Source organism: Somniosus microcephalus, chromosome 1 (genome assembly GCF_052327205.1).
Source record: "Somniosus microcephalus isolate GS21.2 chromosome 1, FLI_Smic_1.0, whole genome shotgun sequence".
NCBI lineage: Eukaryota > Metazoa > Chordata > Chondrichthyes > Squaliformes > Somniosidae > Somniosus > Somniosus microcephalus.
Window position 1 is genome coordinate 441,756,858 of NC_140987.1, and position 27,039 is coordinate 441,783,896.

The 27,039-nt window shown below is 50.9% G+C and overlaps 1 protein-coding gene across 1 annotated transcript in view; it reads right to left on the reverse strand.

Moving 5' to 3' along the window:
- Positions 1–27,039, reverse strand: part of LOC147125344 (mitogen-activated protein kinase kinase kinase kinase 4) — a 407,092-nt gene that overhangs the window by 69,771 nt on the left and 310,282 nt on the right. The window contains exons 22-25 of the mRNA XM_086001780.1: positions 25,563–25,733; positions 19,936–20,053; positions 19,677–19,832; positions 2,044–2,187 (exon numbers count right to left, since the gene is read on the reverse strand). Of these exons, the coding sequence (XP_085857906.1) occupies positions 2,044–2,187; positions 19,677–19,832; positions 19,936–20,053; positions 25,563–25,733 (589 nt within the window). The remainder of the gene's footprint in view (positions 1–2,043; positions 2,188–19,676; positions 19,833–19,935; positions 20,054–25,562; positions 25,734–27,039) is intronic.

A 27,039-nucleotide genomic window follows, 5' to 3' on the forward strand; every position in this document is an offset into this window, starting at 1 on the left:
TGAATGGTGTGGAAATAGATAAAGGTGAAGTAGAACGGAATCTAGTTGTTATAGTACATTTGGCACTTAACATATCAAATCATCATGGAGCGGGCAATGAACAAAGCAAATAGAACGCTTAATTATGGTGCTAGATCAGTTGAGTAGAAGTCAGAAGATGACATGCTATAACTGGTTGAATCGCACCTTGAATGCTGATTTAGTCACCACGACATAAGGGAAATGGTCAAACCATGGAGGGGGTGCAGAGGAAAGCAACAAGGGTGGTCCCCCTGAAGTCACTGGACTAAGTTACAAGGAAAGACTGGAGAAAATGGGGCTCTTTAGGCTTGGAATTGTCAGCTGTGGTTCAGTTGGAAGGTTGTGGGTTCAAGTCCCACTCCAGAGAGTTGAGCACAAAATCTAGGCTGACACTCCAGTGCAGTGCTGAAGGAGTGCTGCACTGTCGGAGGTGCCGTCTTTCAGATGCGGCGTTAGACCGAGGCCCCGTCTGCCATCTTGGGTGCGCGTAAAAGATCCCACGGCACTATTTCGAAGAAGAGCAGGGAAGTTCTCCCCGGTGTCCTGGCCAATATTTATTCCTCAATCAACATCACTAAAACAGATTATCTGATCATTATCACATTGCTGTTTGTGGGAACTTGCTGTGTGTGCAAATTGGCTGCCGCATTTCCTACATTACAACAGTGACTACACTTCAAAAAGGACTTCTTCAGTTGTAAAGCGCTTTAGGACGTCCGGTGGTTATGAAAGGCGCTATAGAAATGCAAGTCTTCCTTTTTGGAAGGAGTGACATTATTATAGAAATATACAAGATACAAAGGCCTAGAAATTCAGTGGGCTGCGCCACCCGTCAGCGCCTTAAGAGGGCGCTAAGCGGGTCGGAAGCCACTGGCCATGCCTCCCGCTAAATTTAGCGGGACGCTAATGGCGGCACTAGCCGTTAGCGCTGTGCCGCTACCGATGACATCATCGGTGTGCGCAGTGCCCCGCTACCGCCCCGATCGCGATATTTAGTTGCGCCCCATGCTTTAACGCCGGACGCTATTTGCAAACGGTTCAGGGGACCTACCTGCGGCGGTAGAGGCGCTAATTAAAGGAGAGGTGCGGGGCGGCCATTTTTTTTGCTGGCCGCCTGCCAGCACCTCTCCGCGCTGCTGTCCCCAGCCTCCTGACACCCCCCCCCCCCCACGGAGTGCCGACTGCGTTCCAAGAGCCCGGCACTTCTCCTCGGTGCCGGGCTCTTTTGCCGGCACTCGCGATCCTCGATCGCGCTGCACAAGGCCCCTCCCCTTTAAGAAGGGGAGGAAGGCCTGCAGTACCGCAGCGCGCCGTGCCACAGCGTGTGGAGCTGCGGCACATTGCGCAGCGATCTTCAGCTGCAGCGCCCCAAGAGGGATGCGGGGCGCCTCCAGTAGCGCCGCGCTTCCCTCTGGGGTGTGCAAAGTGAATTTCCAGCGGGCGGCCGCGACTACTTCCAGGGCGCTACTTTTGGCGCCCTGGCGAGACTGGCACCCCAAACGGGGCGCTACTGAATTTCTAGGCCTAAGATACAAGATAACTGAGGAAAACCTGGAGCAACACTTCAAGGTGAGAAGAAGGGTGCCATCAATGAAAGGACAATTTAGGTCAGGAAGGACTTTGTCATGTAAAGAGAGATTAACATTTGGAATGATTACAATTAGGTGATGTGACTGAGGGGACTGAAGATTTCCTTTTTTTGGACTGGATGGAGAAATGAAAGAGATAAAAAAAAAAGAAAATCGCAGCACATTTCAGTAACATCATTTTCCGGATAAACTGAAAAGAATGCTCTTTTGGTTGAAATAATGCTAGTGCAGTTCTTCAGGAGCACGGCGATGGTGTCAGTGCTGGGCCATGGCCATCGCACTCTGCACAGCATGCTCTATATCTTGCTATATTTAAAGAAAAAACGCAAACACGATGAGCAGAACCAGTTCACGGGTTTAATCAACAGCATCTGCCGATCTGTTTTGGATACTATTTGTAAAAACAGACACTGAACTTGAAAATATTTCCAACCTGATATGGTGATAAGTACATTCAGTCCTTCCAATACATCCATTTGTTGGAAGCGCCTTCGAGTGATCAGTGAATAAACCTTGCCTTGCCCACTCCTGTCCAGTAACCAGAGCCCACTCTCTGTGCCCACCAGCAGATTAACACCTGAAAAGACCAAAAGACGTTTATGGGAACAGGTAATGACCACAGCATTTTACCCCTGTGGGTTTCATACAATAAGACTTAGAACGCATCAGCGCCATTAAACTGCTAGCACAGAAAGTGATTACCAATTCAATTACCTAGTGAAAAAAAAACTTCCCATCTTCCCTTAGCAAAATACTGCGGATGCTGGAAATCTGAAATAACAACAGAAAACGCTGGAAAAACTCAGCAGGCCAGGCAACATCCGTGGAGAGGGAAACAGTGTCAACGTTTCAGGTCGAAGGTTGAAGAAAAGAATTTAACAGGGCACGGGCAAGGACAGGGAAACGTGACTGAACATATCTCTCTTTCAGAGAATCGGCCCAGGCATGTTGAGTGGAATGGCCCCCTTCTGTGTTGTATGAACAACTGGATGCGGAGCATTTCTGAAAAGTCTGGAGCAGCCGAAAGCCTGGTCTAGACTTGTACACTGCGCAATTCTGGCTCCAAGAGCTTCTGTTTGTCTTTACTGTCACAGTGGGGAGCTCAGAGAATGTGGAAAGCACCAGATCAGCTGCAAAAACAATAAGGCCTAGATAATCACATTTACATAATTACGCATTCACAAAACATAATCCAAATGCATGGCCTCCAGGCGATAGCAGAATGATGGGATGATTCTTCTGGAGATGATTCAACTAAATTTATTCTGCTCTGCAACTCAAATTAAACACTAAGGTGAGCAGCCCTCACAATTACAACAACTTGAGTTTATATAGTGCCTTTAACGTAGTAAAACGTCCCAAGGCGTTTCACAGGCGCGTAATGAGACAAAAAATTGACACCGAGCCAAAGGAGGAGACTTTAGGACAGGTGGCCAAAAGCTTGGTCAAAGAGGTAGGCTTCAAGCAGTGTCTTAAAGGAGGAGAAAGATGGTGAGGCGAAGGGGTTTGAGGAGGAAATTCCAGAGCTTTGGGCCCAGATGGCTGAAGGCATGGCCGCCAATGATGGGTCGAAGGAAGTGGGGTTTGCGCAAGAGACCAGAGTTGGAAGAACGCAGAGACCTCAGAGGGTTGCAGGGCTGGAAGCGCTTACAGAAATCGGGAGGGGCGAGGACATGGACATTGAATATTTACACAGCAACAGCTGTACACTGCTTGCTCAGCATACGGTGCAAAACATTAACATACATTTCCTGTTAAAGATTACAGATGTTGAAGATCACAGTGTCACAGAAATTTGCTAATCTACTCAATGGATATTTGTAGTGTCCGTGTGTAGATAAAGACACTGAAGACAGGAGTTGGTTCATAGGTATTTACTAAGCAAGTCTGGGGGGGGGTTTCTAAAGGATATACACAATACACAGGCTTATATAGCCCAAGTGGCAATTACCGGCATTACGCACACCTAGGGCTCTTAAAGGCACATACACCACAATTCCTCCCCTTCTAGCTAACTAGTACATCATATTTTAAGTAATTATTAATTACATGTTATATGCAAAATAATATACATTGCTGTATTAATTAATTATAAGTTAGTCTCTCAGGAGGCTTCCTGACTCGGTCCGGATAACGCCTCGGGGGTGTAGTAGTTTCTGGTGGTGTAGTAGGTTCTTCTGGCAAGGCTGATTCGGCTTGAAGGCCAGTGTCGGGTTCATCGGGCTCCAGTATCACCGGATCGGAGGTAGATATGGGTATCTCTACTTCATCGTTAGATGTATAGAGTGGTGGTGTAGGTTGTCCCTTTTCGGATGACTTGATGATTTGGTCAGCATGGCGCCTTATTATGCTGTCTCCGATGTCCACGGTATACATCAGTGGTCCTAATCGTGTGCAGATAGTTCCAGGCTGCCATTTCTCGGTACGGTAGTCCCGGGCCAAAACCGGTTGGCCTATCTGGAAGGCCCTAGTTGGCCTTTCATTCATGCCCTGAAACTGCCGGTTCTCCACGTCCCTTCGGATGTTGGGCTTGACCAAATCCAGCCGGCATCTTAGGTTTCTATTGTAGAACATCATGGCGGGAGTTTGGTTAGTAACCATATGCGTTGCATTCCTATATGCAAATAAGAAGTTATCCACCTTGTGCTGAAGTTTTATGTCTTCATTACCCATGGCCTTGATGGCCTTCTTGAAGGTTGTGGTAAACCACTTTTATCGTTCACTATCGTTACACTATGGTTATCACTGTTTACACTGTTGTATCACTACACGAGGTCGCCTCTTGTCACGCTGTTATACCTGGGCTGACCACTGCTGACTCCGCCCATGGCTCCACCTACTTGCCCAGGTATAAAGGTGGTCGACTGGCTGGTATTCCTCCTTGTTGGATCCGATCACCCACGAGGGTGGGCTCTGTTATTTAGCCAATAAAAACCTATAGTTACTTTCTTAACTCGTCGCTTTTCATTGGATGAATTGATAGGTATATCAATTTTATTGGCTAAATTTTGAAATGTCTTTAACGGAGCAGCCAAATGACCAGTCAGACGCCCAGCTACAACAGCCACAGCAGCCGGCCTGGCTGCGAGCCCTCCGACCGCCGTACCTGGATCTAAACCCACAGGCAGCAAACTCAGCCCTCGACTTCAAACACTGGCTGAGCTGTTTCGAATCCTACCTGGGAGAATCCGGCGTGCCTCAGAGATCCAAACTAAGAGTTCTGACCGCCCAAGTGAGCCCTAAAGTATTTGCACTCATCCAGGACCTTACTACATACGAGGCCGCCCTCAACCTGCTGAAAGAGCAGTACCGGAGCCCGGTAAATTCTATGTATGCCAGACATCTCCTAAGATCCCGCCCGCAACAGTCAGGAGAGTCTGTAGATGAATTTTTATGGGCGCTACAAACACTCGGCAGGGACTGTGACTTTAAAGCTGTGACGGCTGCAGAAAATACTGAAGAGAATATCCGCGATGCCTTCGTGAAAGGCCTTCGGTCCGACTACTCACAGCAAAGACTGATCGAATCAAAGGACCTCGACCTGAACACAGCTGCAGCCCTCGCTCGCTCTCTGGAAGTGGCCCATCGGGACCTCGAGGCGTATTCCAGGTACTGTGCTGCGCGACCCTGGGACTCGGGCCCGACCCCGACCGCAATACCCCTCGCACCGCCGCCTCTGAGACCTACCTCAGCGTCGGCGTCCCGGACCCAATCGGGACCGCCACCCCTGGTACCGGCTGCGACATCGGAGCCCCGCGATCGGGCCGCCGGCTGCTTTTTCTGTGGCCAGGCGAAACACCCGAGGGCGCGCTGCCCTGCAAGAAACGCGACCTGCTCCGACTGCCACAAGAAAGGCCACTTCGCGAAGGCCTGCAGGGGGAAAGCCACAGACGCCAGCAGTGCCTCATGCGAGTTGTGGGGGCGGCCATCTTTCATCAAGGCCACAGATGCCAGTATCCCCTCGTGCGAGTCGTGGGGGCGGCCATCTTTGATCAAGGCCACCGACACCGGCAGTGCCTCATGTGAGTTGTGGGGACGGCCATCTTCTCCGCCATTTTATGCAACGTCGTGGGCACCGCCATTTTGTTCACCACACTCGACCGCCACCTTGTCTCCAGACCCGACCGCAGCCTCACCCGCAGACTACAGCAGCTCGCTCAGCCATACACTAGCCTCCGTCACACTGGACCAAGCTCGCCCGCATCACCTGTCCAAGTCCATGATGGACATCAAAGTAAATGGCCACGCCACGACCTGCCTGTTCGACAGCGGAAGCACGGAGACTTTCATCCATCCAGACACGGTGAGCCACTACTCCCTCACTGTCCAGCCAATGCGCAACCGGATCTCGATGGCGTCGAGGTCCCATTCAACAGACATCAGCGGATACTGTGTTGTGACCCTGTCGGTTAGGGGCACGGAGTATAAAAATTTTAAACTTCTCGTCCTGCCCCAACTCTGCGCTGCCGTCCTACGAGGGCTGGATTTCCAATCCCACCTTCAAAGTGTCACTTTGGCATACGGTGGACCCCTCCCCCCACTCACAGTTGACAACCAACAGCCTTTAAACCGCCCACCACGTACCACCTGCGGCCTATCCATCCTCAGGGTTCCGCCCCCCTCCCTGTTCGCCAACCTCACCCGCGACTGTAAACCCGTCGCTACCAAGAGCAGGCGGTACAGCGCCGGGGACAGAGCTTTTATTAGCTCTGAGGTGCAGCGTCTCCTGAAAGAGGGCATCATCGAGAGGAGCAACAGCCCCTGGCGTGCCCAGGTCGTAGTCGTTAAGACCGGCGATAAAAACCGCCTAGTCATCGACTACAGCCAAACCATAAACCGGTACACCCAGCTGGACGCTGATGTGCCTCAATAATCCCGAGACTCGATGTTAGCGAAACAAAACAAGGCTTTTATTAACTTAGAAGATAACAGTGGAGAGAGGTATCTTCCCTGGAGGTCTGCAGTACTGGCTGTGAGGCCAGACTGAGCTGGCTTACATAGAGGCCAGGTATGGGCGGAGCCCTACACACAACACATTCCATACATTCCAATACACAATACAATGGTGAGGAGAAACCTGAAACCAACCACAGTCACGGGCAATACAATGGTAAGGGGGAACCTGAAACCAACCACAGTCACAGGCAGTGATGAATGGAATATTTCATCACATTCACCCCTTCTATAGATTTAGTCTGTTCGGGGGTTTGGTAGTCCTCTGCGACCGACGTGGCTGTTGTGGTGTTGCGGGTGTCGGCTGGGTGTCCCCGGTGGCCTCCTGGGTCTCTGCCGGGGGTGCCGCCAGGGTTGTTGAAGGGGTAGTTGGTGGGGGTGCCGTTGGTCGATGTTCTTCCGGGGGTGATGAAAGAGTAGTGGGTGGGTAAGAGTTGCTGTGGTCGTTGTTGCTGCTATTGCCGTGGTTGTTGTCGTTACCGGCTGGGGCGACGTCTTTTATTGACACGGTGTCCTCCCTTCCGTCGGCGTGCCGGACATACGCGTATTGGGGGTTGGCGTGGAGTAGGTGCACTGGCTCCACGAGAGGGTCCGTCTTATGGCCCCTCACATGCCTTCGCACGAATACCGGACCCGGGGTGGAGAGCCATGACGGCATGGATACGCCCGAGGTGGATTTCCGGGGGAAGCTAAACATTCGTTCATGAGGCGTGGCATTAGTGGCAGTACACAATAGCGACCGTATCGAATGGAGCACATCTGAGAGGACTTCCTGCCAGCGGGAGATAGGGAGGCCCTTGGTCCTTAGAGCTAGAGTGACTGCTTTCCATACTGTCCCGTTCTCTCGCTCCACTTGACCGTTACCCCGGGGGTTGTAGCTGGTGGTACGGCTCGTGGCGATACCCCTGGACAGCATGTACTGGCGTAGCTCTTCACTCATGAAGGACGACCCCCTATCCGTGTGGATGTAGCTCGGCATACCGAACAGGCAGAACAGGCTGTTGAGGCATTTAATGACCGTGGCGCTGGTCATGTCTGGGCAGGGGAAGGCGAATGGGAACCGGGAGTATTCGTCCACAATGTTCAGGAAGTAAACATTGCGGTCGACGGACGGGAGGGGGCCCTTGAAATCTAAGCTGAGCCGCTCAAAGGGCCGTGTAGCTTTGATTAAGTGGGCTCTATCAGGGTGGTAGAACCGAGGCTTGCACTCAGCGCAAGTGCGGCAGTTCCTGGTCAGAGACCGAACTTCCTCAATCGAGTAGGGTAAGTTGCGGGACTTTATGAAGTGGAACAGCCGCGTGACCCCTGGGTGGCAGAGGTCGTTGTGGAGGGTCTGTAGCCGATCCCCGGTGGCGCTGGCACACATCCCTCATGAGAGGGCATCTGGGGATTTGTTAAGGGCCCCTGGCCGGTAAATGATGTCATACTCGAAGGTGGAGAGCTCGATCCGCCACCTACGAATCTTATCATTTTTGATCTTCCCCCTCTGTTTATTATTGAACATAAACGCTACCGACCGCTGGTCGGTAAGTAGGGTGAAGCGTTTGCCGGCTAGGTAGTGGCGCCAGTGGCGCACTGCCTCCACGATGGCTTGGGCCTCCTTTTCCACGGAGGAGTGTCTGATCTCGGGCCCTTGGAGGGTCCTCGAGAAGAAAGCTACGGGCCGCCCCGCCTGGTTGAGGGTGGCCGCCAAGGCAAAGTCAGACGCATCACTTTCCACTTGAAATGGAGTGTTCTCGTCCACTGCCTGTAGCGTGGCCCGCTCAATATCCTGCTTAATGCTTTTGAAGGTGGCGTGGGCCTCAGCAGAGAGCGGAAAAGAGGATGCTTTCAAGAGGGGGCGGGCTTTGTCGGAGTAGTTGGGGACCCATTGGGAATAATAAGAAAATAACCCCAGGCACCTTTTCAGGGCTTTGGGAGTGTTGGGCAGGGGCAGCTCCCGTAGGGGGCGCAATCGGTCGGGGTCTGGTCCGACTTCCCCATTCTCCACCACGCTGCCTAGTATGCAGAGGCGCGTGGTGTTGAAAACTCACTTGTCCTCGTTGTAGGTGAGGTTGAGTTTTTGTGCGGTTTTCAGGAACCTCTCGAGGTTCGAGTCGTGATCCTGCTGGTTGTGACCGCAGATGGTGACGTTGTCGAGGTAGGGGAAGGTTGCCTGCAAGTGGTGGTCATCGACCATGCGATCCATCTCCCTCTGGAAGACCGAGACCCCATTCGTCACCCCAAAGGGGACTCTGAGGAATTGGTAGAGGCGTCCGTTCGCCTCGAAGGCGGTGTACGGGCGGTCCTCTGGTCTGATAGGGAGCTGGTGGTACGCTGACTTGAGGTCGATGGTGGAGAACACCCGGTATTGGGCGATTTGGTTCACCATTTCTGATATGCGGGGTAGCGGGTAGGCGTCTAGTTGGGTGTACCTGTTGATCGTTTGGCTATAGTCGATCACCATCCGTTTCTTCTCGCTACCCCTTACCACCACCACTTGGGCGCGCCACGGGCTATTGCTGCATTCAATAATGCGCTCTTTCAGGAGCCTGTCTACCTCGGTTGCGATAAACCGCCTGTCCTCCCAGCTGTACCTCCTGCTTTTGGTCGCTATTGGCCGGCAGTTAGGGGTAAGGTTCGCGAATAGCGAAGGCGGCTTTACCTTCAGGGTAGCCAGGCCGCACACTGTGAGGGGCGGCTGGGACCCACCGTACTTGAGCGTGATGCTTTGGTGGTTGCACTGGAAATCCAGGCCCAAGATCACGCTCGCGCATAGATTCTTCATGATTAATACTTTAAAATTATCGTATACAGTCCCGTTAACGGACAATTGTACCGTGCAGTAACCCAGAATGGTCGATGTCTGGGTTTTATCAGCCATAGAGATGGTACCCCGAGTAGGGACCACCTTTAGGGAGAGTTGTCGTGCCAGTTCCGGGTGGATAAAACTCTCCGTGCTTCCACTGTCAATTAAACATTTAACCCCGCACCCGTTTACCTCGATGTCCACCATTGATTTGGATAGCGGGTGGGGCCTGGTCTGGTCCACTGTGACCGATGCCACTGTAGGGCCCTGATCGAGACAAGATGGCGTCCGCGCTGTCTGTTCACAAGATGGCGGACCCCACGAGGTCGGGCAAGATGGCGTCCAAGATGGCCGCTCCCACGGCGCACACGCGGCGGTGGCGGGTTTTGGTTTTCCAGCGGGGTGCCCTCTGCACACCTTCCCAAAGTGCCCCTTCTTACCGCACTTAAAGCAGGTGGTGCCTTTCGCCAGGCACAGGTTTCTGGTGTGCTTTGGCTGACCGCAGAAGTAGCAGTTGGGTCCCCGACGCGTCGCGGCTGTCGTAGGGCTTCTGGGGGGAGAGCGGGGCCCCGACGGTGTCGGGCTGCCGGGCGGGGAAGATGCCTTCCAAGATGGCGGCGCCCTTGGTGCACACGTGGCGGCGTGGACGGCGCGGGCTGAAGAGTAGGCGTCCGAGTTTCTCTGGGCCACATCCAGGGTTCGCGCGGTGTCCGCAGCCTGTTTCAGGTCCAATCCCGTTTTTTCCAGCAGTCTTTGCCGGATGTAAGTGGAGCTGAGGCCTGTGATAAAGGCATCGCGAACAAGCTCGTCGGTGTACACTGCGGCTTTTACATCTCGGCACTTGCAGTCTTTGCCAAGCATTTTCAGGGTGCCTAGGAACTCCTCCACCGATTCCCCAGGTCGCTGTGCGCGAGTGGCGAGCAGATGCCTAGCATACACCTCATTCGTAGGCTGCTGGTAATGCGCCTTTAAGATGTCGCAGGCGGCCAGGTACGTGTCGGCGTCTTGGATGAGGGGGTAAACCCGGTGGCTTACCCAATTCCGCAGAATTCCGAGTTTCATACTCGCAGCGTCCGTAGCGTCTTTGACGGCTGCGGAATTGTCCAGGAAGAATTCCATACACATAAACCAGTGTCCGAAGCGTGCTGATGCGTCCGGAGCATGCTGATCCAAATTCAAACGTTCGGGTTTCAGGAGTTGATCCATTGTGTTGAAAAATAAGTTAATAAAATTGATGTGCCTCAATAATCCCGAGACTCGATGTTAGCGAAACAAAACAAGGCTTTTATTAACTTAGAAGATAACAGTGGAGAGAGGTATCTTCCCTGGAGGTCTGCAGTACTGGCTGTGAGGCCAGACTGAGCTGGCTTACATAGAGGCCAGGTATGGGCGGAGCCCTACACACAACACATTCCATACATTCCAATACACAATACAATGGTGAGGAGAAACCTGAAACCAACCACAGTCACAGGCAATACAATGGTAAGGGGGAACCTGAAACCAACCACAGTCACAGGCAGTGATGAATGGAATATTTCATCACAGATGCATACCTCCTTCCCCGCATATCTGATATGGTCAATCAGATTGCACAGTACCGAATATTCTCTACCATCGACCTTAAGTCGGCCTACCACCAACTCCCTATCCGCCCTGAGGACCGCCAGTATACCGCCTTCGAGGCGAATGGCCGCCTCTACCACTTCCTTAGGGTTCCCTTCGGCGTCACCAACGGGGTTTCGGTCTTCCAAAGGGAGATGGACCGGATGGTTGACCAGAACGGGCTGCAAGCCACGTTCCCCTATCTAGATAACGTCACCATCTGCGGCCGCGACCGGCAGGACCATGATGTTAATCTGGAGAGATTCCTCCGTACGGCCCAATGGCTGAACCTCACCTACAATAAGGAGAAATGTGTGTTTAACACCTCGCGCCTTGCCATCCTCGGCTGCATAGTAGAGAACGGAGTCATCGGTCCCGACCCCGAAAGAATGCGCCCCCTCATGGAGCTTCCCCTCCCCCACTGTCCAAAGGCGCTGAAGAGGACCCTGGGGCTCTTCGCCTACTATGCCCAATGGGTGCCGAATTATGCGGACAAAGCCAGACCCCTCATGAAGTCCGCCTCCTACCCCCTGACGGCAGAAGCATGCGCAGCCTTCTCCCTCATTAAGGGAGACATTGCTAAGGCCACAATGCACGCGGTGGATGAGTCTATCCCTTTCCAAGTGGAGAGCGATGCATCCGACTTCGCCCTAGCCGCAACCCTTAACCAGGAGGGGAGACCGGTGGCCTTCTTCTCAAGGACCCTCCAGGGCCCTGAGATCCGACACTCCTCGGTCGAGAAGGAGGCCCAGGCGATCGTGGAGGCTGTACGACGCTGGAGGCATTACCTGGCAGGCAAACGATTTACCCTCCTCACCGACCAGCGTTCGGTCGCTTTTATGTTTAATAACAAGCTGAGGGGCAAAATCAAGAACGACAAGATCTTGAGGTGGAGAATCGAGCTCTCCACCTATGATTATGAGATCTTGTACCGGCCTGGTAAACTGAACGAACCCCCAGATGCTCTATCATGAAGTACATGCGCCAACGCGCAAATTGATAGACTGCAGACCCTCCACAACGACCTCTGCCACCCCGGAGTCACCAGACTTTACCACTTCATTAAGGCCCGCAACCTGCCCTACTCCATCGAGGAGGTCAGGACCATTACCAGGAACTGCCAAACCTGTGCCGAATGCAAACCGCATTTCTTTAGGCCGGACAGAGCAAGCCTGATCAAGGCCACCCGCCCCTTCGAGTGCTTGAGCATCGATTTTAAGGGGCCCCTCCCGTCCTCTGACCGTAATGTGTACTTCCTCAACATCATTGACGAGTACTCCCGTTTCCCCTTTGCCTTCCCCTGCCCAGACATGACCAGTACCACGGTCATCAAATGCCTGAACGACCTCTTCGCCGTGTTCGGGTTCCCGAACTATATACATAGCGGCCGGGGCTCCTCCTTCATGAGCGAGGAACTTCGCCAGTTCCTACAAGCGAGAGGTATTGCTGCAAGCAGGGCCACCAGCTACAACCCCCGAGGGAACGGCCAGGTGGAAAGAGAGAACGCGACTGTCTGGAAGGCCGTTCTCTTAGCCTTAAAGTCCAAGGGCCTCCCAACCTCTCGCTGGCAGGATGTCCTCCCGGCAGCGCTGCATTCCATCCGGTCACTGCTTTGCACTGCCATTAACGCCACCCCCCATGAACGAATGTTTGTTTTCCCCAGGAAGTCGACTACGGGAACCACGCTACCAACTTGGCTGACCTCTCCGGGGCCCGTCTTGCTGCGAAAGCACGTGAGGGCCCATAAAACGGACCCCCTGGTCGAGAGGGTGGACCTCCTGCACGCCAACCCCCAGTACGCCTATGTGGCATACCCAGACGGGCGGGAGGACACAGTCTCCTTACGAGACCTTGCACCCTCGGGCATCCCTGAGACACCATCGTTACCCCCCACCACCCCCCCAAATCCAGCCCAGGTAGACGGCATGCCGGAACCCCACGAGCCTTCGCCGACCACGCAGACACCAGCATTAACATCGGATACTGCATCACCGCCGCCGCTGCTGCGACGATCGGAAAGGCTTACGAGGCCTCCGGACAGACTGACATACCCGAACTGGTAGTACACTTCACCCCGCCGGACTCAAATCTAAACAAGGGGTGAATGTGGTAAACCACTTTTATCGTTCACTATCGTTACACTATGGTTATCACTGTTATATCGTTACACTATGGTTATCACTGTTTACACTGTTGTATCACTACACGAGGTCGCCTCTTGTCACGCTGTTATACCTGGGCTGACCACTGCTGACGCCGCCCATGGCTCCACCTACTTGCCCAGGTATAAAGGTGGTCGACTGGCTGGTATTCCTCCTTGTTGGATCCGATCACCCACGAGGGTGAGCTCTGTTATTTAGCCAATAAAAACCTATAGTTACTGTCTTAACTCGTCGCTTTTCTTTGGATGAATTGATAGGTCTATCAAAGGTCTGGACAAACCTTTCAGCCAATCCATTGGTGGCGGGATGGTATGGGGCGGACGTGTAGTGCTTTACCCCATTGTTCTTTAAGAACTTTCTGAATTCTTCGGACATAAATTGCGGTCCATTATCAGAACATATCTGCTCCGGCAGCCCATTCCTGGCAAATATGGTCCTTAATACTGTGATGGTTTTTTCCGTGGTGGTGGAGGACATCTTTATTACCTCCGGCCACTTGGAGTGTGCATCAACTGCGATTAAGAACATTGAGTCCATAAATGGACCAGCAAAGTCGATGTGCACCCTTTGCCAGGGAGACGAGGGCCACTCCCATGGATGTAGAGGGGCCTGTGGCGGAGCATTTTGGACCTTCTGGCATCCTAGGCAGCTCTTGGTCATGTCTTCGATGTCTCCATCGATACCTGGCCACCATACAAACGCCCTAGCTAGGTTCTTCATTTTCACTCCACCCAGAGGCCCCTCGTGAAGCTCCTTTAGCACTTTATCCTGGAGTTTGGGTGGAATCACCACTCTGGATCCACACATCAAGGTTCCTCGGCACACTGACAGCTGTTCTCTTCTTTGCGAGAATGCTGGCAACAGTGGTTCGCCATGTGCTGGCCATCCCTTCACTGTTAAATCGTAGACCCGTGAGAGAGTAGGGTCATTTCTTGTCTCCCTTTCAATGGCAGAATTTGTCACCGGTAGACATTCCACTATGGTAGAGTGGAATATCTCTACTGGGTCTACTGTAGGTGCCTCTTCTATCGTTGGCAACGGTAGGCGTGATAAACCGTCAGCATTCCCATGCTGTTTTGGCCCTTTGTATTCAATGTTGTATTGGTGTGCCCCTAGAAAAAGGGACCACCTCTGTAGTCTTTGTGCCGTCATAATGGGGACACCTTTTTTAGGGTTGAATATGGAGATGAGGGGTTGATGGTCAGTCAGCAAGGTAAATTTTTGTCCGTGTAGGTAATGGTTGAATTTCTTCACTCCCCATACCAGGCTGAGTGCTTCCCTGTCTATCTGGGCATAGTTACGCTCAGCTGAGTTCAATGAGCGTGACGCAAAAGCTATCGGCCGTTCCGAGCCATCAGGGAATCTATGGGACAATACCGCTCCTATGCCGTAAGGGGATGCATCACACGCCAGTCTGATTGGTAGTGATGGGTTGTAATGAGCCAAAATTTTCTCGGATGTGATTAAGTCTTTACATTTATGAAAGGCACGTTTACAGTCTTCGTTCCATTTCCAAATCACTCCTGTCTGTAGAAGATCATTAAGAGGGTGTAGAATAGTTGATAAGTTCGGTAAAAATTTATGATAGTAATTTATTAATCCCAGGAATGACCTTAATTGTGAAACATTTTCAGGTGCTGGGGCTTTTATAACTGCTTCAATTTTTTTCAGGTGACTTATGCAACCCTTCCTTATTAATTATGTGGCCACAATATGATATCTGATTTTGGAAAAATTCGCACTTGGGGCGATTTGCTCGTAGGCCCCGTTCTTTCAGCCTAGTGAGCACCTGCTCCAAATTGGCAAGGTGCTCGTTGTCGTTTTCTCCTGTTATAAGGATGTCGTCTAGGTAGCATTGAGTCCCCGGAATCCCTTGCAGGACTTGCTCCATAGCTCTTTGCCAGATAGCTGGAGCTGATGCTATTCCAAAAACCAGTCGATTGTACTGGTACAGGCCTTTGTGTGTGTTTATTGTGAGATACTTTTTAGAGGTCTCCTCAATCTCCATCTGTAGATATGCCTGTGCCAAGTCAATTTTTGTGAAACGTTTCCCTCCGGATAGTGAGGCGAAAATATCTTCTATCCTCGGAAGAGGATACTGTACCGTGTGAAGGACCGGGTTTACAGTCACCTTAAAGTCCCCACAGATGCAAATTTTTTTCTGTTCCTCAGAGTTATTTTTCAATGTTTTTTTCATGACTGGAACGATGGGTGTTTCCCATTCGCTCCAATCTATTTTGGATAATACGCCTGCCTTTTCCAAATTCTTCAGCTCTGCCTCGACTGCCGGACGTATTGCGTATGGCACCGGTCTTGCCTTAAAAATTTTTGGAATTGCTGTATCTTCCACTTTTATTGAGGCGGTGATGCCTTTCAAGGTTCCTAGTTTCTCTTGAAACACTTCTTTGGCGTTGGCCAAGATGTCTTTTAATCGTTCAGGTATGATGTCATCATTGTTTTTTTCCTTACTGGTCACCGTCAGTGCCTGAATGGAGTGCCAGTCTAAACGTATCTTCCTTATCCATTCACGTCCCAACAACGGTGGACCACCATCTTGTAGAATGTATAAATACAACTTTTGTATTTCTTTGCCGTTGTATACCACAGGCACCCTTATTTTTCCTTTGGGGTAGACTTTCTGCCCCGTATATGTTTTTAAGATAATGGATGTGTCTTTTAGAGGTATATGCGAAAATAGCCTCTCGTAATCTCGTCGATTTATTACGGTTAGAGCTGATCCTGTATCGAGCTCCATTTTAACTGGGGACCCTGCTATTGTGAGGGTAACCCAAATGGTTTGGTAATCCTCTTTGGCAAGTACATTATGTAATTTGAGACAGCTTAGTCTCTTGTTTCCGGAGTCGCTATCGCTATTCTGGTCTTCGGAGCTACTGTCCGCCATCATTTGTACCTTCCTGTACTTTTCTTTATTGATTTTTTGTTTTCTGTCAGTGGATTTATTTTTGTCCAGATTGGCATACCCGTGCAATGTGTCCAATCTTACCACATTGCCTGCATGCTTTGCCCTTGAACCAGCAGTCCCTCTGGTTATGGGTGGATCTGCCGCAGCGATAACATCTTCCGAACTCCTGTGTCATTTTATGGGTGCCGAAGTCCTGTGTCTCTTGTTGTATCTCTGCAGCTCCTTTTGCTGCTGCTTCGTATGATACAGCCATACTGAAAGCTTTGTCCAATGTTAAATCTTTTTCAGAAAGCAGTCTTTTTTGTGTTCCTTCACTTAAGAGACCGCAAACAAATTTGTCTCGAAGATAATCCGATAGTCCTGCTCCGAATTGGCAGTACTTTGATAGCTTTCTTAATTCGGTTAGGTAATCAGCGTTACTTTCATTCTTGTGTTGATTTCTCTTGAAGAACTTGAATCGTTCCGCTATCAGCAGCGGTGTTGGGTTTAAATGCTCCTGCAGGGTATCAACAATTTCTTTAAAAGTCTTGTCCTTTGGTTTGGCTGGAGTGATTAAATTTCGTAACAGCCCGTATGTCTTCGCGCCCATTACGTTCAGAAGTACTGAAGCTTTTTTTTCATCTGTTATTCCATTTGCAGTGCAATAAACCTCTACTCTTTCCACGTATGTGGTCCAATCTTCTATTTCGCCATCAAAAGCCTCAATATTACCAGATTTAGGCATTTCAGAAAAGATATGGCGCTTCCCGCGCTTTTTTTTTCTCTCTGTAGCAACGATATGGCGCTTCCCGCGCTTTCCCGCTGCTGCTACCGATAACAACGCTGTTTATTCACTGTTGGAGACTCGTTCCCGACGGAGGTCTAAACGCTGACCTGCTTGCCGCGCCGGCCGTCTCTCGAGTGCACCCTCCCAGTCCGTTATTGCTTGCCTCCGATTTTGCTGCCTGTCTCAGCTGTAGAGCCCGCCGCTGGAGCTCCAGCCTGACGCCCAGGAAGGATTAGCGCAGTACCTGTCACCAGCTTGGCCAGCTGGTGAAACCACAGTTTCTCTTACTTCCTTGAGTCTTCTGGACGCTGGAGGAATCGATGTCCTTGAGGTGCTGCCGAATTGCAGGTAAGTCCGTTTCCACTTCGTCGCCACTGTAGTGTCCGTGTGTAGATAAAGACACTGAAGACAGGAGTTGGTTCATAGGTATTTACTAAGCAAGTCTGGGGGGGGGTTTCTAAAGGATATACACAATACACAGGCTTATATAGCCCAAGTGGCAATTACTGGCATTACGCACACCTGGGGCTCTTAAAAGGCACATACACCACAATATTGTTCTTAATCTGCATATTTAAAGAGGACAACCACCCCACCCCACCCCACCAATTTGGGGCAGATGTCCTTCTTTGAGTATCCGTTGGTGAAATCCACTCCTTTCTCACCTTGCTCTGACCGCCTGGAATTTTAAACTGCAGGTGGCAAGAATACCTGCCCCAAGAGGAAGAGAGGCGGAGAGGTTTGGGGAGGAAATTCCAGAGCTTAGGGGCTAGACAGCTCACGGCACGGCCGCCAATAGTGGGGCGAAGGAAGTGGGGAATGCACAAAAGGCCAGAGTTAGAAGAATGCAGAGATCTCGGTGGGTTGTAGGGCTGGAGGTGGTTACAGAGATTGGGAGGGCTGAGGCCATGGGAGGATTTGAAAACAAGGATGAGAATTTTAAAATCGAGACTTTGGTGGATCGTGAGCCAATGTAGGTCAGCGAGCACATGGGGTGATGGGTGAACGGGACTTGGTGCGAGTTAGGATACGGGCAGCAGACCTAAAACCTGTGAATGGACATATCTCAGTGTATGTGATGCGAATCTCTACTGTACCTCTGGAGACTGTCTGGGGTCAGGGCAAGGTTCCCTCATTTGACTGCCAATGGTGAACACCCACCATGGCAAAGAAGCTAGAAAGCCTGGTGGAAGTGGCTGGGCCGGGGAGATGTCAGGTTTCTTCCCAGAAGCAACTTCGCAATGGGGCTGCGTTGAAAATGTTGCTCTTTCTCGTTGATCCAGGCCTTGGTTTTAGGTGTGCCTCACGATTGCCTGGAGTGTACCCCTTGCCAGCCGCACACTGATTCCCATTGAAGTGCAACATCCCCACCGACACCTGGGAATCCCTGGCCCAAGACCGCACAAAGTGGAGGAGAAGCATCCGGGAAGGCGCCAAACACCTAGAGTCTCTTCGCCGGGAGCAAGCGGAAGCCAAGCGCAAGCAGCGCAAGGAGCACACGTCAACCCAAGCACCCCACCCACCCGCCCCTTCAACCACCGTCTGCCCCACCTGTGACAGAGACTGTAGGTCCCGCATTGGACTAATCAGTCACCCGAGAACTCATTCTTAATGTGGAAGCAAGTCATCCTCGGTTCCGAGGGACTGCCTCAGAAGAAGAAGAAGATTCCCACTGAAGGCCTGGGTCGTGGGAACTCCGATGCTCAGCGTGCCCGCCTCTCCTTTACAACAATGGGGTGGGCGGAGGCTCTGCCCTAATCAGACCATCCTGGGTGCTTCAGTGCAAACCCAAGACCTGTGCTCCCGTCCTAGTTTTTTTGGCCATCTTGTTGAACTCTTGCCAAAGTTATGGTGGGAATATTCCAGAACACTCACAGATTTTTGGGGCCCAGAGTCTTTACAAGTTCTAGAGCACAACGGAATGTTCTTCAGTGTCTCCTCCCTTTAAAATCTATACCAGATTTGCCTCAGAGCCCCGGTCTCCAATGTAAGCGGTCTTAAGCTAAAAGCTGAATTTGAAAGTTGGGAATGTATAAGATCGCACCAGATTAAATAAAACTGCCAAGATCACCACAGTTTTATACAGAGCACAGCAAAGTCAACATTTCTTCGGAGCTCTGACAGCCCAAAGCAATATTGCCGTTCAGATGCTGGCTCCTGCACAGTGGGGCTAATAAACCTGTTGCTATGAGGTCACGACGCCTGCAGTTTGCACGGCGCATGAGCCAAACTGTCGAGGCCAGTCCACACATGCGTGAATTTCTTCGGAGCTGCTCCCGCTTCTGTCGGCGTTAGCTTGTCCGGACGTAGACGTCAGTGGAGCGGCTCCAAAGAATTTCCTGGCCCAAGGAGCTCTGCCTGTGCAGCCCCCCTTAGCGGGAAGATCGGCTGCACATCTGCTGGTGAATGTGGGAAAGCTGCAGTCAGGTCGCGCTCTCAAGATCAAGGCTGAGGTGTGACAGAAGCTGAAAGAGCAGGGGACTTTCTCTCTGGTGTCCTGCCCAATATTGATCCCTCAACCAACATCACCAAAAACAGACCACCTGGTCATTACCGCATTGCTGTTTGTGGGAGCTTGCCTTTCGCAAACTGGCTGCTGCGTTTCACTACATTACAACAGCGACTACACTTCAAAAGTACTTCATTGGCTGTAAAGTGCTTTGGGATGTCCTGAGGTTGTGAAAGGCGCTATATGAATCCAAGTTCTTTCTTTCTCTCCTTCTCTATTTAACCCCTTCTTCAACTCTTTACCTATTTATGGGGAGGAAAATAAACCAGTTCAAAACACCTTTATCAGCAGTAAATGACAGCACCGATTGTGTGCAGAATGATTTGTCCCTAGTTAAGAACAATCTCGGTGGTATCTTACCCCATAAAGCAGCACACAGAATCTCGGCGTTAAATTTCTTCTTGTACTTGCGTATTTCTGGAGTATCGCTCTGTGGCCGTATATTTGTCGGATTGACATTTACAACAGATCCCTTTCTTGCATTGTCTCGTCGAAGAGGCTCGGATTTACTGCCTGCTGAACAAGGGAACACGAGACACAACATGGGAATAAAAGGTTTTTCATTCACCGAGTTCGAGTCACATCCAACACACTGAGGTACTCATTTCATTACACGTACCGGGTGCCCCGGGAGGACTGGAAGGGGAGATCTGTAGCAGCCTGGGATCGATGAATGGTGTGAAGGAAGAGGAAGACGAGGAACTACATTTTGGTTGTGGACTTTCAGCAGATTGACTCTGAAAATAAGAGCAATTAAAACTTGAAACATGTCCTTATAAAGGAATTGAATTGTTCTGACCCTAGTACCCCTCCCCCAATCACTAGGTGTTTTCAGCATACAGCAACATCAACTTGCATTTATATAGCGCCTTTAATGTAGTAAAACATCCCAAGGCGCTTCACAGGACTGTTATCAAGAAAAATTTGCCACTGAGCCACACAGGGTGATATTAGGGCAGATGACCAACAGCTTGGGCAGAGAGGAAGGTTTTAAGGAGCGCCTTAAAGGAGGAGAGAGAGGTGGAGAGGCGACGAGGTTTAGGGAGAGAATTTCAGAGCTTAGGGCCTAAGGCAGCTGAAGGCACAGCCGCCAATGGTGGAGCGATTAAAATCATGGATGTTCAAGAGGCCAGAATTGGGGGAGCGCAGAGATCCCGGAGGGTTGTAGGGCTGGAGGGGGTTACAGCACTTGTAGATAGCTCAGCAACTGTCAAGTGTGGTGAAAATCACAAGCCTCGCATTCTTGAAAAATACACCTTCAATTGTTTGTGGTCAATGCAGTTTGTTTTAAAAACTCCCAACGACTACAAGAAAGAAAAGACATTTATAAAAAAAATCCCATTTTCAACCCCCCTGAATGTATGGACTCATGCCAGGGTATGGTTCCACAGACACTAGCAGGCCTCTAGAGTCCTTCCCGAGCGGCCATTCTTCACGCGTGCCTAGGGAGGGGGCTATTCAACTAGGTGAGGGGGTGAATCGCAGTTTTCCTCACCTGACATCCACAGGTGGTCACGAGAGTGAGGCAGGCTAATTAACCTATTTTACCTCATCCTTTCAGAAAGACATAGAAACATAGAAGATAGGAGCAGGAGTAGGCCATTCGGCCCCTTGAGCCTGCTCCGCCATTCAATGAGATCATGGCTGATCATCCAAATTCAGTACCCTGTCCCTGCTTTCTCCCCATATCCCTTGATCCCTTTAGCCTTAAGAAATATATCCAACTCCTTCTTGCATATATTTAATGAATTGGCCTCTACTGCCTTCTGTGGTAGAGAATTCCACAGGTTCACCACTCTCTGGGCGAAGAAATTCCTCCTCATTTCTGTCCTAAATGGCTTACCCCTTATCCTTAGATGTCCTAAATGGCTTACCCCTTATCGTTAGAAGACTTCAACAGTCTACACGACTGTGGCATCCCAATTGTTTCTTAAATAATTCCTGGGTTTTCGCTTCCACTACTGGAACCGGAGGTCCATTTACAATCCAGCAAGGGCGGGTGGGGGGCGGTGGTGGGGTATGGGGGCAAACAGCCATCATGAGCAAGAAGCCCACTCATAGGCTTAGGGTAGGTTCGCCAACTCTAGCTCGGTGTATTCCTGGAGGTTCCATCACATGACCTCCCACTTCGAACTGCACCGCCCGCACACGCCCGCCATTGGTCCATCCTCCAGGCGCGCTGCCTTCCCACAGCCAGTTGGAAAGGGAACAGACTCTTTGTTACCCAATCCGTCTTTTGGATGAGACGTTAAATCGAAGCCCCGTCTGCTATTTCAAATCGATGTAAAAATCCCACTGCACTATTCAAAATCATAAGGGGACTGCACAGAGTAGATGGAGAGAAACTGTTCCCATTGGCGGAAGGGTCGAGAACCAGAGGACACAGATTTAAGGCGATTGGCAGGAGAACCAAAGGCGACATGAGGAAAAACTTTTTTACTCAGCGAGTGGTTAGGATCTGGAATGCACTGCCTGAGAGGGTGGTGGAGGCAGACTCAATCGTGGCTTTCAAAAGGGAATTGGATAAGTACCTGAAGGAAAAAAAATTGTAGGATTACGGGGAAAGGGCAGGGGAGTGGGACTAGCTGAAGTGCTCTTGCAGAGAGCCGGCACGGGCTCGACGGGCTGAATGGCCTTCTCTCCGTGCTGTAACCATTCTATGATTCTAAGAGCAGGAGAGTTAGCCCTGGTGTCCTGGTCAATATTTATCCCTCAACCAACATCATTAAAACAGATTATCTGGTCATTATCGCGTTGCTGTTCGTGGAGCTTGTTAAGTGCAAATTGGCTGCCGCCTTTCCTATCTTACAACAGTGAATACACTTCAGCCTAGATTTTCAGTGTGCCGTGAGGTGGGCTTTTAGGCGGGCGGGGGGGCAAAAATCCCGAATTTGGGGGTCCCGACACCATCCCGCCCAAAACCCGCCTCCACGTAAGTTTCAGAGGAGGCGGGTACCCGCCCCGCACTGGGACCCGCCGACCCGAGGCGGGAAGGGATTAGTGCCAATTAACTGCCTGTTAACAGGTAGTTAACAGGCAGTTTTTAGCCTAATCCCTATTTTGAGGGGTGTCGTGTGGGATTCCCGACGGCTCCAAACCACGCCAGGTTAGAGCAGGTGGGCCGTCGGGTTGAAGGACTTGGAGGGGTCGGGATGTCAGTGTTCAGGTGAGTGATGGGTGCATGAGTGCAAAGGTAAGTGTGTTTGGTGTGTCTAAAGTGTGTAAAGAAGTTTAAATTATCTGTACTTACCTTAACAGCCTTTCTTCCTGTAGGCGTCGGGAGTCCATCACTCAGCCGGCACTGAAAGCTGAATGGCTGCAATCTGTCAAAAGTGACAGCCTTCAGCTTTTAGTGCCGGTGTGAGTTCTAACTGAGTCTGTGTAGAAGGACTCAGGTTAGAAGTCAGACTGTCAGTGTTTGACAGCTTCAAGCAGCTGTGAAACACTGATATTTCATCTGCCAAGACCTCTTGACAGATGAAATTTCAGTCTGTGATGTCACCTGTTGCCGGGTGGTCCTTAATTGGCCTGCTGAGCCCGCTGGGCGGGCTCAACAAGGTCAATCAAGGGAAAATCGCGTGGGTTGGCCGGACGTCGATGTAGGCGGGATTAAAACCCGAAAGTTGTAGTCCCGCCTCCTTCCCGACAGCTTAATGAAAATCGACCCCTTCAAAATTGTCTTTCTTTTTTTTTTCCAATTGGATTACTTTTGACCGTTAGTGAAACAGCTTTTTTACCCCTTCATCTCCAATATCTTTATAACCAGTAAATGAAAATGCTCAAAGAAAATGAAAGAAACCCACAATTCTGTTTAATGTCCCCAAGATTTTTCTCCCGATTTACTCGCGGCAGTGTCCGGGAGATTAAGCTTCAATTCCTGGCAACTCCAGGACAGTCCTGGAGCGTTGGCGACCCTAGTTTAGGCTCAGAGCTCCGGAGGCACCCTGGTTGAGAGCAGCCAACTTGGCGCAGATTAAGGATCAAATCTGGAACTTTCCTAACTGCAGTGGCCCAGTTCCAGATCAGACAGCAAGCAGAGGGGACACTATGGGCAGGATTTTAACTCGGGAGTCGGGCAGGAGGCGGGACTACAACTTTCGGGGTTGTAGTCCCGCCTCCATCGAGATGCGGCCAATCCACGCGATTTTAACTTGATTGATCTTGTTGAGCCCGCCCGGCGGGCTCAGCAGGCCAATTAAGGGCCACCCGGCAACAGGTGACGTCACAGACTGAAATCTCATCCGTCAAGAGGTTTTGACAGATGAAACATCAGTGTTTCACAGCTGTTTGAAGCTGTCAAACATTGACAGTCTTACTTCTAACCTGAGTCCTTCGCCACAGACTCAGTTAGAAATCTCTCCTGCACAGAAAGCTGAAGGCTGTCACTTTTGACAGTTCGCAGCCATTCTGCTTTCTGTGCCGGTGAGATGAGGGACTCCCGGGACCTAAAGGAAGGAAGGCTGAAAAGGTAAGAAAAGGTAATTTAAACTTCTTTAGACACACCAAACACACTTACCTTTGCACTCATGCACACATCACTCACCTGAACACCGACATCTCGACCCCTCCAAGTCCTTCAACCCGACGGCCCGCCTCCTCTAACTTGGCGTGGTTTGGAGCCGTCGGGAATCCCACACTTCAACATTAAAAATAGGGATTAGGCTAAAAACTGCCTGTTAACTACCTGTTAACAGGCAGTTAATTGGCACTAATCCCTTCCCACCTCGGGTAGGCGGGTCCCAGTGCGGGGCGGATATCCGCCTCCTTTGAAACTGGCATGGAGGTGGGTTTGGGTGCGGGATGGGGTCGGGACCCCTGATTTCGGGTTTTTAACCCCCCACACGCCTCCAATCCTGACTCCATGGCCCAATGAAAATCCTGCCCTATGGCTTTGTGGAAGAACAGGTTTTCTGGTTCAAAATGTGTTCGGAAAGCTCTCAAAGCAGGTGTGCAGCTGCACGACATTAGAAAACTCAAAAGACTCCTTAAAAAAAAGAGCTGGATAATAAGAGAAGCCATTGCACAATTTAGCCCAATTCCCAATCTATCACTCTATCCAAACATTTACTGTCCAATTCACCTTGTTACAACAGGAAATGTTCCATTCCCAAAAGGCTGGAAGGATGGAAGATATTACTGTAAATTCTGGTGTAGGGGCCCCTTTTTTGACTGTGCATTTTATCCAAATATAGGCAAGTGATAGACAGCGGTGCAACTTTCTAGGGGCTAAAAATTGAGTAGCGCCCCAATTGAGGCGCTAACTTCGCCAAAATTAGTGCCCCCGCGCCGGAAATTGAGTGGTTGCGCCCCAAGAGGGAAGCGGGGCGCTACTGGAAGCACCCCGCATCCCTCTTGGGGCGCTGCGAGTGAATATTGCAGCGTTATGTGCAGCAGCGCCACACGCTGCGGCACGTCGCGCTGCAGTATTGCAGGCCTTCCTCCCCTTCTTAAAGGGGAGGGGCCTTGTGCAGCGCGACCTGGGGCCCAGCTGGGCCCCCGGGGATCGGGAGTGCAGGCAAAAGAGCCCGGCACCCAAGAGAAGTGCCGGGCTCTTGGAGCGCAGCTGGCGTGGCGGGGGGGGGGGTTCAGGAGGTCGGGGACGGGAGCGCAGGCAGGTGCTGGCAGGCGGCCAGCAACAAAAATGGCCGCCCCGCATCTCGCCTTTAAATTGCGCCTCCCCGGCCGCAGGTACACCCCCTGACCCTGTCAGACATAGCTTCCGGCAGTAAATCAGGGGGCGCTTTGAAGATCGCGGCCGGGGTGTGAGCGGGGCGCTGCACACACCAATGACGTCATCGCCAGCGGTGCAGCGCTACCGGTTAGTGCCACCACTAACCTCCCGCTGAATTTTGCGGGAGGCGTGGGCAGTGCCGGGCCCGGGCGCTAGTTGGTTTGCGCCCCACTTAGCGCCCCACAAGGCGCTAACGGGTGGTGCTACCAACTGAATTTTTCCCCCTAGGCGTTTTAACAGAATGGCATTCATACAAAGAGCAGAGCAACTTATATCAAAGCTACTTCTAATCCAGATAGATAAATCATTTTAGATTAAATGAACAAAAGATAATTTTAGAGAAATTGTATGCTGTTTAACTAGTGGCAAGGAAGCCTGCCTTCTTTTTTTACAATTAAATGTCATAAGCTTCTGGCTGCATTACAAGTGAGGGGAGGGGGATCCCCTTTAATTTCTGTCTCTCGCCAGTAGCTGATATTACACAGGGCAGTTGTATCTCTCTTTGTAAAACATGCCTGGTTAGTTGCAGTCTTGCTGTGGAGTGGCTGACGGGTCTGCCCCGATCCCTGCTGATTAGCCGAGGTGTTCGGAGAGTGGCTCTGCTGGAGGAGGTCTGGCAGGTGCTGGATCAGACTGGGGAGACCTGCACATTCTTGCGGTCTGCTGCACTTCTGCCCTGCTACATTCTGTTCCGAAACAACACACACACACGACGAGAGGAAAAAAAGTGTTAGCGGGGATTGACGTCCGACACATTCAATTTCAACCCAACAGCCGAGCAGCGCATTGCAGGCAGAGTTGTAGCTGACAACACTCATGGTAATATAGAAACATAGAAGATAGGAGCAGGAGTAGGCCATTCGGCCCCTCGAGCCTGTTCCGCCATTTAATGAGATCATGGCTGATCATCCAAATTCAGTACCCTGTCCCTGCTTTCTCCCCATACCCCTTGATCCCTTTAGCCTTAAGAAATATATCCAACTCCTTCTTGAATATATTTAATGAATTGGCCTCTACTGCCTTCTGTGGTAGAGAATTCCACAGGTTCACCACTCTCTGGGTGAAGAAACTCCTCCACATCTCTGTCCTAAATGGCCTACCCCTTATCCTTAGACTGTGACCCCTGGTTCTGGACTCCCCCGCCATCGGGAACATCCATCCTGCATCTAATCTGTCTAGTCCTGTTAGAATTTTATAAGTTTCAATGAGATCCCCTCTCATTCTTCTAAACTCCAGTGAGTATAAGCCCAATCGACCCAATCTCTCCTCATACGTCATTCCTGCCATCTCAGGTATCGGCCTGGTGAATCTTCGCTGCACTCACTCCATGGCAAGAACATCCTTCCTCAGATAAGGCGACCAAAACTGCACACAATACTCAAGATGTGGTCTCACCAAGGCCCTGTACAACTGCAGCAAGATATCCTTGTTCCTGTACTCAAACCCTCTTGCTACGAAGGCCAACATACCATTTGCCTTCTTAACCGCCTGCTGCACCTGCATGCTTACCTTCAGCGACTGGTGCACAAGGACACCCAGGTCTCGTTGCACTTCCCCTTCTCCCAATCGATTGCCATTCAGATAATAATCTGCCTTCCTGTTTTTGACAGGACTCTTTCCTCCTTCAACAGGCATTAAACCTCCCTCCCCTGTGTTTTCAAGCAAATTCTGCTTGCAGCTGCAAAAACTGGTTTGCTCTAATTTTTGCGTGTTATTCTCTCCCTTGTTTCGGCTCGGGGGGGGGAGAGATTGGTTTCTGTTGATTTGGGGCACCGAGTTTGCTCGGCACAAAGTGGCATTCAATGTCTCCTCATGTTACCCACACAAGGTAGTTGAAAACATAAAGAAAGAAAAGAAAGACTTGCATTTCTATAGCGCCTTTCACGACCTCAGGACAGTCCCAAAGTGCTTCACAGCCATTGAAGCACTTTTGAAGTGTAGCCACTGTTGTAAATGCAAGAGCCGGTGCAGCTAAATTGTGCGCAGCAAGCT